Source organism: Ochotona princeps, chromosome 1 (assembly GCF_030435755.1).
Source record: "Ochotona princeps isolate mOchPri1 chromosome 1, mOchPri1.hap1, whole genome shotgun sequence".
Lineage (NCBI taxonomy): Eukaryota > Metazoa > Chordata > Mammalia > Lagomorpha > Ochotonidae > Ochotona > Ochotona princeps.
The window spans coordinates 61,958,792-61,971,138 of record NC_080832.1 but is presented as its reverse complement, the minus strand read 5'-3'; the positions used below and the strand labels follow the sequence as shown (position 1 = coordinate 61,971,138).

At 51.7% G+C, this 12,347-nt stretch overlaps 1 protein-coding gene across 1 annotated transcript; it reads left to right on the top strand.

The window, feature by feature from the left end:
• The first annotated feature begins 1,169 nt into the window (after positions 1 to 1,169).
• On the top strand, positions 1,170 to 2,806 carry POU3F2 (POU class 3 homeobox 2). The gene has a single exon (XM_058671477.1). It carries the CDS (start codon positions 1,344 to 1,346, stop codon positions 2,670 to 2,672), a length of 1,329 nt encoding a protein of 442 aa, XP_058527460.1. The 5' UTR covers positions 1,170 to 1,343; the 3' UTR covers positions 2,673 to 2,806.
• The last annotated feature ends 9,541 nt before the right edge of the window (positions 2,807 to 12,347 follow it).

The following is a 12,347-nucleotide window of genomic DNA, read 5'->3' as shown; positions in this document are numbered from 1 at the left end:
GGGATGGGGAAGCGGGGTGCAAGCACACTGCACACTCCCTCAGCCACCTCCGTGCAGCTTCCGGGAACCGCCCTTCCCGACTCCTGCGCACCCCTCTCCCGCAGCCTCCCGCCTGGCAAAGCTGTGCCCTAGCAGGCTCCGAAACCGTGCGCGCGCCCGAGCGTGCATCTGGCGGAGAGACTTCTGGAGTTTTGAGGTGCTTTCAGTGCAGACTTCTGCGCGCCTGGGCAGAAGTGGTTCGCCGCTGCACCGGCTGTGCCCAGTTTCTCGCAGAGGCACTGGAAGACGATTGGGCCTGAAACCCAAGAGCAAGAGGCTGATCTAGCGACAGGATAGAGGCGGAGGAGAGCGCCCTTCTGGTTTGGGTCAAAAGCATCCGCACGTCCTAAAGCAAGAGGCACCTGTGCACTGAAATTCTAACCCTGGGGCAGGTTAAGGAGACTTTAACAACAAGGGTGATAAGTCTGCTGTGCGCGTGTGTGTGTCCCTAGGTGAATAAAGACAGGACTCCTGCAGTCTCGGTGTGACCCACCCTTTCCGTTCCATACCCCACTGCCACCACCACCCCAGCCCTATTGGAGAAAGAAAGTGGAACGTCCCCCACCCCCACCCCAGCGCCCAGTCCCCCCCCCCCCCCCGCCCAAGTATTCCAAGAGGCTGCTGTTGGTACCGGCGCTGGGACCGCCCCCCAGTCCCGCTTCTCAGCTTTGGAGACAGATGGAGGGCGGGGCCCATCCTATGGGGGCGGGGGAGGCCTGGGGCGGCGAAGAGGGCGGAGGGAGGCTGAGAACTGAGTGGATCGGAATCGCGAGGCGAGAGGGTACCAGGAGGAGGGCCAAGAGGACTCTGCGCCCGGGTAGGAGGGGGCAGCCGTGCGCCAATCAGTGTCGCCGGCCTGGGAGGTTGCTAGCGGTATCCACGTAAATCAAAGGGCGCGGAGCCAATGGGAGGGGGCTGAGGGGGCGGGGCCCGGGCGCGTGCCACTGCGAGCCGCGGCTGCCAAGAGAGCGGGAGAGAGCGGGAGAGAGCGAGGAGAGGGGGGAGCGCCGAGCGAGTCGGAGAGTGAGCGAGAGGAGAAGGAGGGAGAGGAGGAGAAAGAGCGAGGGCGGGCGGGCGGGAGGCGGCGGCAGTGATAGCAGGAGCAGCAACAGAAGGCGTCGGAGCGGGCGTCGGAGCTGCCCGCTGGGGGAGAGAAAAAGGGGGGAGAGAGAGGGAGAAGAGTGAGAGAGAGAGAGAAAGAGAGAGAGAAAGAGAGCGAGTGAGGAGAGGGAGCCCGAGGCGAAAAAGTAACTGTCAAATGCGCGGCTCCTTTAACCGGAGCGCTCAGTCCGGCTCCGAGAGTCATGGCGACCGCAGCGTCTAACCACTACAGCCTGCTCACCTCCAGCGCCTCCATCGTGCACGCCGAGCCGCCCGGCGGCATGCAGCAGGGCGCGGGGGGCTACCGCGAGGCGCAGAGCCTGGTGCAGGGCGACTACGGCGCGCTGCAGAGCAACGGGCATCCGCTCAGCCACGCTCACCAGTGGATCACCGCGCTGTCCCACGGAGGCGGCGGCGGCGCAGGCGGCGGCGGCGGGGGCGGGGGCGGCGGCGGGGGCGGTGGCGACGGCTCCCCTTGGTCCACCAGCCCCCTGGGCCAGCCGGACATCAAGCCCTCGGTGGTGGTGCAGCAGGGCGGCCGCGGCGACGAGCTGCACGGGCCGGGCGCCCTGCAGCAGCACCCACAGCAGCAGCAGCAGCAGCAACAGCAGCAGCAGCAACAGCAGCAACAGCAGCAGCAGCAGCCACGGCCGCCGCATCTGGTGCACCACGCCGCCAACCACCACCCGGGGCCCGGGGCATGGCGGAGCGCAGCGGCCGCAGCTCACCTCCCGCCCTCCATGGGCGCGTCCAACGGCGGCTTGCTCTACTCGCAGCCCAGCTTCACGGTCAACGGCATGCTGGGCGCCGGCGGGCAGCCGGCCGGGCTGCACCACCACGGCCTGCGGGACGCGCACGACGAGCCGCACCACGCCGACCACCACCCTCACCCGCACTCTCACCCGCACCAGCAGCCGCCGCCGCCACCGCCCCCGCAGGGCCCGCCGGGCCACCCGGGTGCGCACCACGACCCGCACTCAGACGAGGACACGCCGACCTCGGACGACCTGGAGCAGTTCGCCAAGCAATTCAAGCAGCGGCGGATCAAACTAGGATTTACCCAAGCGGACGTGGGGCTGGCGCTGGGCACCCTGTACGGCAACGTGTTCTCGCAGACCACCATCTGCAGGTTTGAGGCCCTGCAGCTGAGCTTCAAGAACATGTGCAAGCTGAAGCCTTTGTTGAACAAGTGGTTGGAGGAGGCAGACTCATCCTCGGGCAGTCCCACGAGCATAGACAAGATCGCAGCGCAGGGGCGCAAGCGGAAAAAGCGGACCTCCATCGAGGTGAGCGTCAAGGGGGCTCTGGAGAGCCATTTCCTCAAATGCCCCAAGCCCTCGGCCCAGGAGATCACCTCCCTCGCGGACAGCTTACAGCTGGAGAAGGAGGTGGTGAGAGTTTGGTTTTGTAACAGGAGACAGAAAGAGAAAAGGATGACCCCTCCCGGAGGGACTCTGCCGGGCGCCGAGGATGTGTTCGGGGGGAGTAGGGACACGCCACCACACCACGGGGTGCAGACGCCCGTCCAGTGAACTCGAGCTGGGGGAGGGGCAGAGCGCGGGGCTCCCCCCTCCCCTTTGGCCTGTGGCTCTAGCCCGGCCTCCCTTGTTCACCCTCTCTTAACTTCTGATTGTTCTTTTATTTTTAATTATTATTCCCCCCCCTTCCTCAAAGAGAAAAATAATAAGGCGAAATGGAAAGCAACTAAAACACTGGACTATCCTGTGAACGGTAGCAGGTGTAATGATGTCTTTTGACCTTCGCAGGCAATGGAGTGGAGTGTCTCTTAGAGAGAGTGAAGAGAGAGTGTGTGATAGAGTGAGCGAGCGTGGGCGAGAAAATGGGGTGGCAAGCACTGACACAAATACCTGGCAAACCTAGATCATTTACCAAAAAGAAAGAAAATCCACCAAACCACGATAAACACAAAATGCGGTTTTCCGTTGCTCTGAGTTGGCAGAGGCTGCTGTGTTTATTTGATGTGGATGCCCATCAGGAAAGAGGGAAAAAATACACATGCCCTTTAAAACAGGCACTATAGAACCACACAAATTTGCACTGCAAGAAAATTGAAGTTTACGGGAACAAATTCAGGAAAGGTATTTCTTTCTCCCTGCCATTCATTTAGAGAGCTACTGTTAGGGGTTTTGTTTTGCTTTGCTCCATTCAGCGCAAAGTTGAAGCCAGCTCCTGGCCGCTCTCCATTTCCAAGGTTCTGTTGCTGCCCCTTGTTCTTACTGTTTGTGAACTTCGGGTATCTTCAGCACCCCCCACCCTTATGTTTGTGTAACACATTATTTGTTCCTTTTACCAAAGCAAAACGATTGGCTACAGGCAACACAAGCAATTATCTGCTTTCAGAAAATGTACACGGTTTGCCCGCTTTATTCAGGCAACAATCCACTTTGGAATATAAAAACAAGAATCAAGTATCGGTTTTTGTTACCAGCCACAAAGTAAACTTCATTGTCAGGCAGTGTTTCTGGGGTAGGTTATGGAAGGGAGAAAAAACAAAAATCGATAGTGAGTGACTGATTGCTTCATTTTATCGGGCGGGCCCATTGTGAAAGAGCTCAGAGGAAATGTGGAGATTAAATATATTTCCAGAGTTGTCCAATAGAAAGAAAGTGGCACTTTGAAGAGAACTAGGGGAATATATATGTATCTTTAGATATCCCTGTAAAGTTCTCTGCTTTCAGTTGTAGTAACTTAATTATGAGCAATTATTTATGCTGACAGCAACAGTTAAACTTTGTTCCTCTAATAGTTTTTTTGTAACAAAAGAAATAACCCAGGAACTTAATGATGTATGCATACAAATATTCACATGCATACATGGACTATCTCCACTCAGTAGGCTGGTTCTGTCTTCACCAGCTCATCTGTTTTTCGAGTGATTAGAGCCCCACACCCTCTGCTCTGTACTTTATTACAGAAAATACCAGTTGAACTGGAACAGAACCTTTTCCTCCTTTCTTTCACTAAGGAAGCCAAATGAAGTGAAAAAAAAAAAAAAGAATGCCATTTTCAAACCTCCCTTTCTCTTCCCTTTGTTAATAGTTTTAAGTGCATTTTTGACCTTCCCTCGATGGGAAATGGTTAACTCCCAAAACAAAAGGCTCCACTGAGAAGTGTAGGTGAAAGAAACTTGTAAGTGTATTGAATATAAATACCATTAAACTGTGATCAGTTAATATTAAAAATAATCAGCACAAAAAGGCGCTAAAAGGGAAAACGTTTTTTATTAACCTTAAAAGTTTGGGACTCCTCCCTCCCGCTTAGGTGTTAATAAAATTTTATTTTACAAATTAAATTCTCACTACCATAAAATTATTGTCCAGCACCAGATTAGCATTGCACTCAGTAGTTAAGGTTTTAGGAACTATGCTTTATACAGATTTGTCTTTTCAAACACCTGTGATTGTTTCATTTCCAATGTTGTTGCAAGATAAATGGTGACTTAGAAGGGGCATATTTATTTGCCTGTATTTCATTTCCCATCAGGAATGTCACAAGGAGACGGGCACTGAGCTGCTTTGGGGTGTTTCACACAGCTTGATCCTGAGTGTGGGGACTGGCCTGCCGTGAAGCAATCCATAGCAAGGCAAATAGCCAATGGTAAAGGGAGGAAATGAATTTTCAGATACTTATTACCAGTAGGTAAGGTCAGAGCCAAGTTGAGGGGATATGTCCATAGTTCCTCTGTAACTCTCAAAGGTTTACTAAGATGAAAGTTACCACTGAACCTTACCACTATGTATATATGTTTAATATCTGTCTTTTGAAATGCAGAAATAGTTTAAATGTTTCTTTGTCTATTTTTCTTTTTTTTAATGCTACCCAGGGAAATATTTTCATATCATTTTTAAGTGGCCTGCCTCAATGTATATTTATTTCTTTTGAAGCAAAAAGGTTCTGGAAACTGTTTTACTGTAGCTTTAAATGAGTAGGTGAGCAAAAGCTATATGGGATGTAATTTTTTTGTTCAGTCTTTAAAAATACTTTGTTTTGGTATATTTGGTTGTGCTTGTGGGGAAAATAAAAACGCAGAGATCCTTATATATTTATGTTAAAGTAATATTTTATTATCTACATAAAACAGAAATGCACAATACCTTCATAGTTTGTTCTAATTATTGAAATATCCTTATTTTATTTTTAAAGATAGTGCCAAGGGGGGGAGACCCTAGACCTTATACTGACTGAGTTGAGTTGTGTGTAAAACACTTCCCTTCCTTTATACTTCATAAAGTTTTGGAATAAATTTTATGCATATACTGCCAGGTTTCATGTTTATAACTTTCAGAGGCTTTTTTCTTCTTAATGGAGATCCCTCTTCTGATTCACCTCTCTTTGCCAAAACTATGCTCCTCAGATCTTTCAGTCACCATGCCTGCAGCATTAAATCAAAATAGTTCCTGGCTCTGGCTTTGAATGTGTTTTCCTTTACATGGCCCCAGAAAGAGACATTTGTTCCCCCTTCAACTGTATTCCCCCAACTGATGTTCCCCCATCTCTGCAACTCCTAGCCAGGTTAGCTGAACCTAGGCAACTGTGCGGTGTTGGAGAGAATCAGGGGGATTAGGTGAACTTTAATCAGCGTCCCCAATCTTCACGTATTTTGGGACCTATAGAAAAGTAGTGCTTTCATAAAGGAGCTTTTGCTTGTTAACAGCTAATATCGTTCACCAAAGAATAATTCTGATCATATGTTTTCTTTGTTTTTACCAAACCATTAGAAATACTGGTGGCTTATACAAGTATTACTGTTAGGCTTATACAAAAAGATAGATTTTATCATGATTTTTTTTTACAAGCAAACAGGCTCTTAAACAAGAAAGGTGAACAAATAGGAACCTATGGGAAAGACTCAAGTCCTGGTGCTGCTTTCAGATTGTTCCACAGGATCTCAGGAACTTAACACTTGCCCAAAGCAGTTGGAAAGTGAATGAGAATTTCAAGCAGCCTTGAGATAGTTTACTAGTTTACTGATGTATTGAAACTCCCTCTTGGAACAGTGGTTTAAGTTCAAATGTCCATTTTGAAAGGTAATTCTGGGCTTATTACATCTGATCATCTTTTCTAACTCCTAGTCAATATTGCAAGGGTCCCAAACAGATTCAGCCAAATGATCTTATCAATAGTCTGAACAAGAAGTGACAGAAAGAAGAAGTGTTTTGTGACCACAGACCTGCTGATGAGTAAAATGCTTTAGCTGGGTATGGATTTGAGTTCTGGGTCAATAGTGCTTCACTGGAGGCAGAAAACAAGCAGCCTCTGCCCTCTGCAGGACACTTGCCTGGGCCTTCTGAAGGCAGTTTTGTTCTTAACCACAGGCGCCACTGGATGGGAGCCTTCACATGTTACATGGACACACCATAGTTTTGATTCGTGCTTGCCATTCAAGATCCTTAAATGACTCTTTTTACACTCCTTTGGGGGGGGGGAATATATTACACACTAACATGGAAAGCTCCATCACTAACACTGTGAGAAATTGCCAACATTAGATGTTGGCAAGCCACAATGATAAACCCTTTTTCTCTTCTGGAGACAACAATGCAAAATATCATTATCCTGATAGAGCTCTTGTGTTTTGTCAGAATGTGTTGCTTCTGGAATTTATGATGCAACATGGGGAGAACCCATCAGGTGGTAGTTGTGTGAAGGTCGGATGGAGGGAATGGCCACAACTGACAGGATGCTTTTTCATTTCTAAACATGCTCGGTTCCCACAAAGTAGCCTTTGCATCTCAGAAGGCATCAACAAAAACACTCCCCACTTCCTTTCCCTTCCTTTTCCTACTAGTGGAGGTCACACAGTGATTGGCAACATTTTCTGGTGCCATGGTTTGCTAAGGCATTTATCTTTCCATCTTCTTGTTTCTCCAAAGTCAACTAATGAAGAGAATGCACCAACAACAACCAGGAGGGAGAGTGGCATTTGAGTGCCTTGGTACCTGTACATGTAGGTCTCTGTGCTACAATCATTTGCATTTAATTTTTCTTAATATAGAAGAAGGTTGGACACTATTGGGGAGTGGCGTAAAATGATCTTTTTATCACCCATCTCTGTGATTCATCTTTGTTGACTTTTAAAATCAGTCCACAGAACTTAGATCTATGCTCTAGTGAATTTCTACTGAGTTGAAAATGAGGTTTTAAAAAAGGAAAAAGCCAGCTTGGGCAGAAAGAGAAGGAAGGATGGTGAATTGAGAGTAGAAGTTAACAGTTTTTCCTGGGTCTACTGGCATATTTCAGCAAGTGAGGCCAAGGGGTGGTGCTTATTTAAAATCAAAGACAAATATGCATTTTGAAAAGTACTATGGATCGTGACAGTTTGGTTAAGTGTAACGTATAGCTAAGTTTTACATAAACATTCTCTATTTAAAAGTTTGTATTTTCAATGAACTGGGCGGGGGGGCGGTGGATAGCAAGAACCAGAGCTTCAGAAGCCTGTTCCCACCACTTCATTCAAGATGGGAAACAATGTAAAACTAGCACGATCATGAACTTTACCCACCCTCAGTGACAGAATATGGGACCACATTTTGTCAGCTTCCCCTTCACTAGAGATCTAGAGCTGGATGCCAGAGTGCCAGAGAATGGTTTTGTGTTGCTTTCTTTTTAACTATTTTTGAAGGTTTTGCTTGGTTGTGGAGATAAAGAAACAGCCTGAGTTCTTTCCTATTGCCCAGTCCTTTGGAAAGAAGCTAGGAAATTTGTTTCTCCATTTTATAGTTCTTTTTAAAAAAAAAGTGAATGAACTTTGTAGGAGCTTTTCTTGACCTTAACAATGACACCTCCACTTGGGTGAGCTCCTAGGGGTCTTAGAAACAGTGTCATTATCCTGCAGCACAGACCTGGACTCTTATTGTTCCCAGAATTCTGGTGCTTGGAAATGTTCACATGTATGTCCCTTTTTAACATAAAAATGTCTGCAATGTTACTTAGTGCACCAGTAAAAAGAGTATCTGTATCTGAAAGTTGATTCCTTCCACATCTTTCTGAGTTTTTACAGTTCTTTGTCTAGGACTTGGGAGTGGGGGGCACTTCCATCCGTATTTGTGCCTGGAGAGCCCTGGGCTTCCAAGTACTGCTCAGTTGGCGGCAACTGGCTCTCAGAATGGCCAACTGTCAGAAAACACAAGAGAACAAATGCCTCGGCAACATAGTTGCCACCGGGTTTAGAAGGACAGGGGAGCAGAGGGGACCAGGCCTGCAGAGAGGATTTTGATTGTTATAGATTGTATTCCATTAACTCCCCATGTACTGAACACAACAATGCCAACAGCAGACCTAGCAGTGGAGTGAATTTGAATCTGAGTCCTTTTAAATTTACCTTTCCTCCCACCGAGGTTTCCTCTGGGCTTCTAGTAATTAAAAAAGAAGAGGGGGGCACAGAGTTTGGCAGCAGAGCAGAGGAGATGGGGGAAGAAAAGTTTCTAGTAGGTTTGCAACACAAAATAACCATTGTACATCACTGAGTTTTAAGGTCCAGGCACATCCGTGCGCGCCTGTTGGGAGCATTTTCCGCTTCCTCCTCCTCCCCGTAAGAAATCTCATTCCGTCAGAATATTCTACATGTCCTCTTAGATTCCACAGCACATCATTCTGGAGAGAAATACTGCACATTAGCAACTTTCCGTTGATGTTGTTCGCCTAACAAGTTGGTCAGAACCCAGCCAAGGTTGGCGAGTGTGCTGCTGGCCGGCTCCCGCTGAGTGCTCAGAGCAACCCTGGCAGGCCGAGCCCCACAATCCTAGTGGAGCCTCCCGCCTCCCCAGACCTCAAGCCGTCGCAGCTGGCCGCTGACCAGCAGGTGCAGACAGCCCTGCTCCCTGCGCAGGAAAGGGGACAGACTGGCAGGAGGCAAGCACTGGTCGGTACTTGCCGCCCCATCTCCCCTCCTTGAGTGCTTGGCTTGCTCGCCACTCCGGGACCCCCTTGAGTGCTTGCTTGCCTGGGACTCAGGATTCTCTGCTGCTGCCCCGGGCTCCTGGGATGGCTCCACACCTAGGATGGACATCCCGGGCTACTCCAGCTTTGTCCCTTCCAAAGGAGGTGTGTGTGTGTGTGTGTGTGTGTGTGTGTGAGAGAGAGAGAGAGAGAGAGAGAGAGAGAGAGAGAGAGAGAGAGAGAGAGAGAGAGAGAGAGAGAAAGGGAGGTGGAAGGCCGAAGGGAAGTGGAGGCTGGAGAAGGGTCTGGAGTGCTGATTCCTTGGGATGCGCTCCTTGCTGGGACCCAAGCGCCAGGGTGGCAGGGCCTCTCCAGTCGCGCGCCACAGGGGCGGTGGTGGCAGTGGTGGCGGTGGGGCTGAGGGTCTCGGCGGCGCAGAGTTGCGGGTTCAGAGAAAAGTGAAATCTGCCAGCTTTCGGTCTGCCCAGTGTTTTCTCTCAACTTGGCAAAGTCGGACCCAGGCCGCTGGGAAATCGAGTCCCAAGAGAAGAGGGTAGAGAAGGCAAAGGCAGAAAATCTGGGGAGGGCAAGGGATCGGTGCCCGGGGCTAGAGGGCGGTTTGGTCATTTTCTGGAATGGGGAGGAGGCGCGGATCGCAGGGGCGGTAGGCCGGGAGCCCGGCTGCGGAAGTTCTGAAGTTCCTTCTCTTCAGCTCTCATCCGTCAAACTTCTGACACTATCCTGCGTCAGCTACCTGACTCCAGGAGCAAGGCACCTGCTTCCCAAGCTCCAATCCTGGATGAAAAAGAACCTACAGAAACCGGTCACTCCCTGCTGGGTCAGAAGTCGGTTCCTGGAGGAAGGGCAAAGGACACTTGGGAGGTCCTGTGGGTACTCCGTGACCCTTCCTCCCCGGAGCGGTGGACCTGGGGCGGCGAGAGGCCGAGCCGTCCCGAACTGGAGGCCCAGCGCCCCTCTCCACGCTCTGGGCCTTCGCTGGGCCCCGGGGGACACTCCCAACTGAAACCTGCAAGGCCGCCGGGGCGAAAACCCCGCAGCTCCTAAGCGCCTCTTGGAAGGGCGCTGTGAGTTCTGAGATGACCTTTTCCTTCTTGGAAGGGGTGAGGACGGGGTTTTTTTGGGGGTGGGGTAAGTGGGGGCACTGGGGTCTTGAGGTCTGGGGTGGCACAGCAGGCCCATTAGCAGAGGGTCGCTGGCTGGGGAGAGGCGCGCAGGCGACCAGGGGGACAGAAGCAGCGGACTCCCGCGGGGCGCGCGGCTCGGAGCCGGCGGCGGCTGCCCGGCCTCGGCCCGGCTCGCTGGGGCCTCCCGCCCGCTCCCGCCGCGCCCGCCCGCGGCCACTCACCGGGCCCAGCCGCCAAGCCGGGCGGGGTCGCGCGCAAACAAGGATGCTTCTATTTACTCGCCTCTGCTGTGGATTTCTAAGACATTCAGCAGGCACAATCATTAAACTAATTTGTATTTGATTGTTTGGGCGGACGGAGGGTAGTTTTATTGCACTAAGCATTCAAGCAGGCACGCATCGCTGATTACCAGTATACATTAAATAAAGTTGTTTGTACACATTGTCTTACCACATATAGGCAGAGGCTTATTATTCTAATTACTCTAATTAGTGCATTGAAATGTTTTCTACTTGATTTGAGGAGACAGTGATTAGTTCTATTACTTCTTTTAACTCGTATTTTATGGAAAACTGTTGGTGCATGTTCAAATTACTTTATTTGCCCCCCGGAATATACCGCTGACCCAAACGCAGTGAACTGCGCGGCCCTCTTGGGGCCCCAACTTTGATGTGGGCCTCGGCTTGGAAGAGGCGTCTGCAGTTTATTATTTGCTTTGCTGAGCCTGGCCCGCCCCCCCCCCCGGGTCCCGCGCCCCAGATGCGCGGCCCGCTCTGGCCTTGTCGGAACCTGCGCCTGGACCGCGGCGCCGCCCCGCCAGTTCCCGCGCGCGGTTACTTTTTAAGAAGGCTCCTTTAAGCATATTTCCCGTGAATCTGTTTCTCGAGCTTTAATGTTACTATTAATTGATAAGATCAGCTCATCAAACATACTATTTCGATAGGGAATTGTAATTAAAACCTTAATCCTGTTTGAGACTTTTTTCCCTTTAAATTCCTTTTTTTTATGGAAGGGGTACAAAGTTCACTATAAAAAGTATTATAACCGGGAGATTAATTCGTTATCTAAATAACGATCTTTGCTATTGATCCCACGTACTTTTCGCCACCTTTTGTGTTGGGACCAGGAGGCCCTTAAAAAGGAGAATGCGACAAAGCGGAAGACCTGGACAGGGCCCCCACGGGCTACGAACGACTCGGGAATGAGAAGGGGCCCTAGGTGCTCTCCCAAGCCCCCTACCCGGCCCCCTCTCCGGGGAAGCTTCGGAGGTGGGTCCCGGCCGAGCCACCGGGGCAGCGCAGCGCGGGGCGGCGCGCCTCTGAGCCGGGCCTCAGCGGGTCGGCCTCTCCCGGGTCACGGGGAGCTCAGCTCAGTCTCTAGGTAAATATTCGACCGGGTCTGCCTTTACTTTTAATATTTAAACTCGGATTACTCTGTCTCTGGATGCGCGTTCCTAACCTTTGCCAGTGGCTGCCTTGTAATAAATCCTGCCGGGGGCCGGGGGCCGGGGCGCTTTGGCTCCCCCGGGCGCGCCCCCAGTCTCCCGCCGCCGCCCACGCCCCCCGTCCCGCCCCGCCCCGAGGGTCTCAACCTCTCCTGCCCCTGGCGGTCCGCAGCCACGGCCGCGCGCGGGGAACCCGGCGCCCCCGGCGGGAAGGGCTGGGCGTGGGGTGGCCGCCCTTGATCCCGGTCGGGGAGTCCTAGGGGGGGAGCGTGCAGGTGCAGCCGGACAACTCCACAGCGCCCGGGAGGAGAAAGAGCCGGGCTTCCCGGAGGAGGCAGCAGCCTGGGGGCAGGGGAGGCGGTGGAGCGTGGGGAGGGCCGAGTGGCTGCTGTGTGCGCACGGGGGAGAGGGGGCGAGAGAGGGAGAGCACCCTGTCCCCATCTCTCTTTTCTAAGAGGTCGTGGCCCGGGTTTCAGGAGACGCCCTAGAGGACCGTTGGTGCACACAGGTCAGGGCTAGCGGGATTCTTCTGCTTTTCTGAGAGCTCTCCGGCACCCCCTCCCCCAAACTCACACCCTCCTTCTTGGCCTCCAACAAAGTCTCCCTCCCACCCACCGCCCGGTGCACAGACTTGTTACGTAACAAAGTCTCCACCGGGCGAGTTGGACGGAAGAATAAAGGACACCCTAGCTCCACCCCCTCCTCCCAGCTCAGGGCTC

What these genes read in the sequence shown, in the direction of transcription:
- POU3F2 (XM_058671477.1), top strand. Translation starts at nt 1,344, where the DNA reads ATGGCGACCGCAGCGTCTAACCACTACAGCCTGCTCACCTCCAGCGCC.